This window comes from Nematolebias whitei, chromosome 6 (genome assembly GCF_014905685.2).
Source record: "Nematolebias whitei isolate Nwh7 chromosome 6, NemWhi1, whole genome shotgun sequence".
Lineage (NCBI taxonomy): Eukaryota > Metazoa > Chordata > Actinopteri > Cyprinodontiformes > Rivulidae > Nematolebias > Nematolebias whitei.
The window spans coordinates 6,711,189-6,715,323 of NC_056503.1; the positions used below are offsets into that span (position 1 = coordinate 6,711,189).

General features: G+C 41.7%; 1 protein-coding gene across 1 annotated transcript in view; it reads right to left on the reverse strand.

Moving 5' to 3' along the window:
- dhrs12la (dehydrogenase/reductase 12-like a) overlaps window positions 1–3,668 on the reverse strand; it is a 12,721-nt gene extending 9,053 nt beyond the window's left edge. Inside the window, exons 1-6 of the mRNA XM_037678451.1 lie at window positions 3,641–3,668; window positions 2,657–2,739; window positions 2,479–2,574; window positions 2,287–2,368; window positions 2,144–2,205; window positions 1,587–1,691 (exon numbers count right to left, since the gene is read on the reverse strand). Of these exons, the coding sequence (XP_037534379.1) occupies window positions 1,587–1,691; window positions 2,144–2,205; window positions 2,287–2,368; window positions 2,479–2,574; window positions 2,657–2,739; window positions 3,641–3,668 (456 nt within the window). The remainder of the gene's footprint in view (window positions 1–1,586; window positions 1,692–2,143; window positions 2,206–2,286; window positions 2,369–2,478; window positions 2,575–2,656; window positions 2,740–3,640) is intronic.
- Between the last annotated feature and the right edge of the window lie 467 nt (window positions 3,669–4,135).

Consider the following 4,135-nt stretch of genomic DNA (forward strand, 5'->3'; position numbering starts at 1 on the left):
TCACTCACTCACTCACTCACTCACTCACTCACTCACTCACTCACTCAGAGACAATTTAGAGTCACCAATCAGCCTAACATGCATGTTTTTGGTCTGTGTGAGGAAACTGGAGTACCTGGAGAAAACCCACACATGCACGGAGAGAACATGCAAACTCCACACAGAAGGTGCCAGCCGGGATTTGAACCGGTGACCTTCTCGCTGCGAAGCAACAGCTCTATCAACTGAGCCACCGTGCTGCCCATATAGAGGCACTGTATGTCCAAAATAAAACTTTATTACTTACCCATTTGTTGCATATACTGGAATAATATGTTTATATTTAGTTGGCAACATATACTGTACATGTGACAAGTGTTTTGATTTTGGCTGCATCTGATAATTAACCTATCGAGTCTCAACATGTAAAAAGATATAAGAAACAAGATGAAATACTTTGTGACAAACAGAAATAATGAGGATGGTTATAACCTGACTTCACAACAGACTGCACAGTTCCTGATCCAAGGTTTTCAGCTCAGGTTTCTGTTCTTTACAGAAATAATGAGCGTGAAATACGAGTTAATAACTCTCATCAGGTTTAATATTAACTTGTGACTTGTGTGTAATAAAAAGAGACGACCACTACAAGTCCACACTGCAGGTTCTAGAGCTCAGCTTAATTTTTAGCTTGGACCAGATGTGTTTGCAGGGTTCATGTTGTGATTTAAATGTGGCTGTCATCAGACTGCAGTGTGAACGCTTTACGACTCTGAAGCAACTCATAATAAGTTGTGATGTCATGCAGCACGCTGTGGTTACACAAGTAAATATGGACGCTGCACAGGTTGGCATGAGTGTATCGATTCTGAAGTTCATTCAGAGTCTGACCTGCTTGGTTAGTACCGTATTTTCCAATGTTTAAGTCACAGTTTTTTTTGCATAGACTTGTCAGTCCTGAGACTTATACATCAAAGCAAAGTATATACATTATTTTTTTCCGTATTCATAACACAATTTTTGACTGACGCTTTAAATTTTGAAGAACTGCAACAGCAAGTCCTCCTGTGCTTGCTCGCTTCACTCAGCTGGTGCAGGCGGAGGAACGCTGGAGAGTTAGTGGCTCTGGCTGCAATGGATGGATGGATGGATGGCACCGCACCAGGCAAAATGAAGCTGGTTTGAACATTAAATAAAAGCATAATTAATACGACTTGTACGCTGAAGCGACTTATATATGTTTTTTTTCCCTCTTCATGATGCATTTTTTGACTGACGTGACTTGTACTCTGGAAAATATGGTGGTTTACATTTAAATCTTCTCATTTCATGCTCACTCCGGCACAGAATATAACTCCTAGAACAGAAGAGACGTATTGAAGGCACGTAATGGATACATGTTAAAGAAGACCTAGTTCAGATTTACAATCACGGTGTGTCATCTTCTACTAGGTCATAATCAAATAGCCCTTACATATGCAGGTGGTACAGAAGTTATTTTTCCTGTCTGACAGATTTAGTAAAATATTTAAGTGTTTTGTTAGGAGCACAGGCAGCTCTTCATCCTGTGAGTGGACCTGGAGCGCAACAGGTTTGATATTTCTTACTTTGTGCTGGGCGTAGACCATGGTGCCATCGTAGCGACCTCTCTCAGACTGCAGATTTCCTATCCTGAGCTTCTGCACCAACATCCCGCCTGACGACACCGAGATCTGAACAGACAGAAACGGAACAATGATGGTGAGACGTTATGGTCAAATTTTAGCATCAGGCACTAACTGGTGTTGTGAATAAACTCAATTATTGATCAAATGCCCATCTAAAACATTCTAACTTAAAGTGGTCACACTCGAGTTTTGCCAGCCAACAACTCTTATCAGATCCTTTTCTGGTGCAATTAACTATCAAAATGTGTGTTTTTCAATCGGTCGACTGAAAGAAAAGGAAACATTTAGATTTATTAAACAAAGTTTGGTTTGTATTATAAACCCTGGCTGCGTTGTTTCTCAATGAACAAGATTCTGCTACAAGCTACCAAACCATCTGCAGATAAGATTTCAAACTGGATGTGAAGAGATGTTCTCAATATTTAAAGTTTTCTGAGAGGATGTGACAATAAAACATTTAAACCATCTCGGTCTAATAACTGGAGCGTCAGACTCACCACTCTGGGCTCTGGACTCTTTTCCAGTAAAGGAATGAGACTCTTGGTGAGAATGTAAACCCCTACAAAACAACACAAACCTTTTGTAACGGTTCCATCTTTATCTTAACGTTTTCACCGCACCTATTATTCATTTCCCTTACCGAGCACGTTGACAGCAAAGCTCTTCTCGAGTCCTTCAGCGTTCACGTCCCTCTGACTCATGATGGCTCCTGCATTATTGATCTGCACAGATTCAGATTTATGACATCACCATTCGCTGAGTCGTGCGAACAGTTTCTTCCTGAAGTATAACTGAAGACAACGGTGCCAGCACAGTCGTCAAACTTTCTTACGAGCACATTGAGGGTCTTAAATTTCTTCTTGAAGTTCTCAGCAAACTCCCAGACCTTCCTCGTCTCAGATAAGTCCAGGATGTGGACGTAGATCTCCTGAAACCACATCAGTCATTTATAGTCGTGAAAAGTATCACATCTGAGGATCAAGAGTGGAACGGAAGAAATCACCCCGTACTTTATTTCCTGTCTCCTTGACGATGTCCGCCCTCGCCTCCTCAGCCTTGTCCTTGTTCCTGCACACCATGTGGATCGTTCCTCCTGCGACAAGATCAAATCATTCAACCAGCTGTGCATAAACATCTGTACGAGTCTGAACACGACAGGAGAGAGCACTATTGAATATTTACAGTACATATTAAAGGGAGTTTGTGTGACATCGCTTCAGTGTGAGATAACTGTTGGCCTCTCAATAAAGTCATTTTTAAAACTGAAAAGCATAAAAATACAAGTAAATCAACATATATTCACAAGTCAAACAGAAAAGCAGAAAAGATGTAACATCCCAACTGCAAGACTGTGATTACTGACACACAAGTCAAACAATGTGTTTCCTGCAGCAAACAGGGTCCACCTGCTGACTTCTAACTGGTACAAAGAAACCTTAGCAGTTTCCCATCTGCATCATGGTTCCACATGGAAACAGAAAGAAACATGACTGAGTCTCCACAAGGATGAGTGCAGAAACCATGGAGACCAACTAAAACAAAGTGGAACACAGCTAATACCTAAAGGGGGCAACTCTTTTACAAACCCGTTGTAAAATAAACAAATGGCTCCAGACTGGACACAGAAATCACTTTGTATCTCTGCTCAGACAGAAGGAAACATGTCAGCAAAACTGAGTGAATAAACTCTTTACATGGACATTTACAAAACTAATCCTGGTCCTCAAGGGACACAGTCCTGCACGTCAGTTGTTTCCCTGCTCTTCAGCAGGCCCTCCAGTCCTTCAGAAGCCTGTTAATTACTCGTTCTTTCATTCAAATCAGCAGAGAAATGTTGAAATTTTGGATGTTTCCTTTAGTATAAATTAGAGCCCGACCGATATATCATTAGGGCTGATAATTTAGGCTGACATAGACGTCTGGGGATCTATCGTTTTTTGTGATAATTGTCACATTATGTGCCGATATGAACACTTCTTATTTTCACCACTTACTGTACAATGTATCCAGCAGAGGGCGCATGAAGTCTACTTTCAAGTCCTGGCCGTTCACTTAAGTTTCATTTTCAGCACAAACAAGCAGAGAGCAATACTGTGTAGTGTATTTTAGAATTGCATTCGGACCCAAAAAAATCCAATCCGACCTGGGCCCAGCCTGTAGCCATCATTTCCGAACCCCACCTGACCCAACGAATTAACAGTAATTACAGGTCCGAACCCGAACACCCTCCCCCCCAACATTTTTAATTAAGCTTTGACTGCTTATATAGTTATTAACGGTCGGCAGATGCACACGGCTGAATAAAATGGTGAAGAAGATCAGAGCTGAGGGGGTGTTTGTCCTTTCATGGCCATCAAAGCGCATTAAATCCCTGCTTCTGCCTGCATTCTGGATTATTCAGACACGGACCCTGCTCTGATGTCTGCAAGGAGATTTTGGGAACTCACCCGTTAGGGATGTCGGGCACTATGCTGAATGCAGCTGCTGAA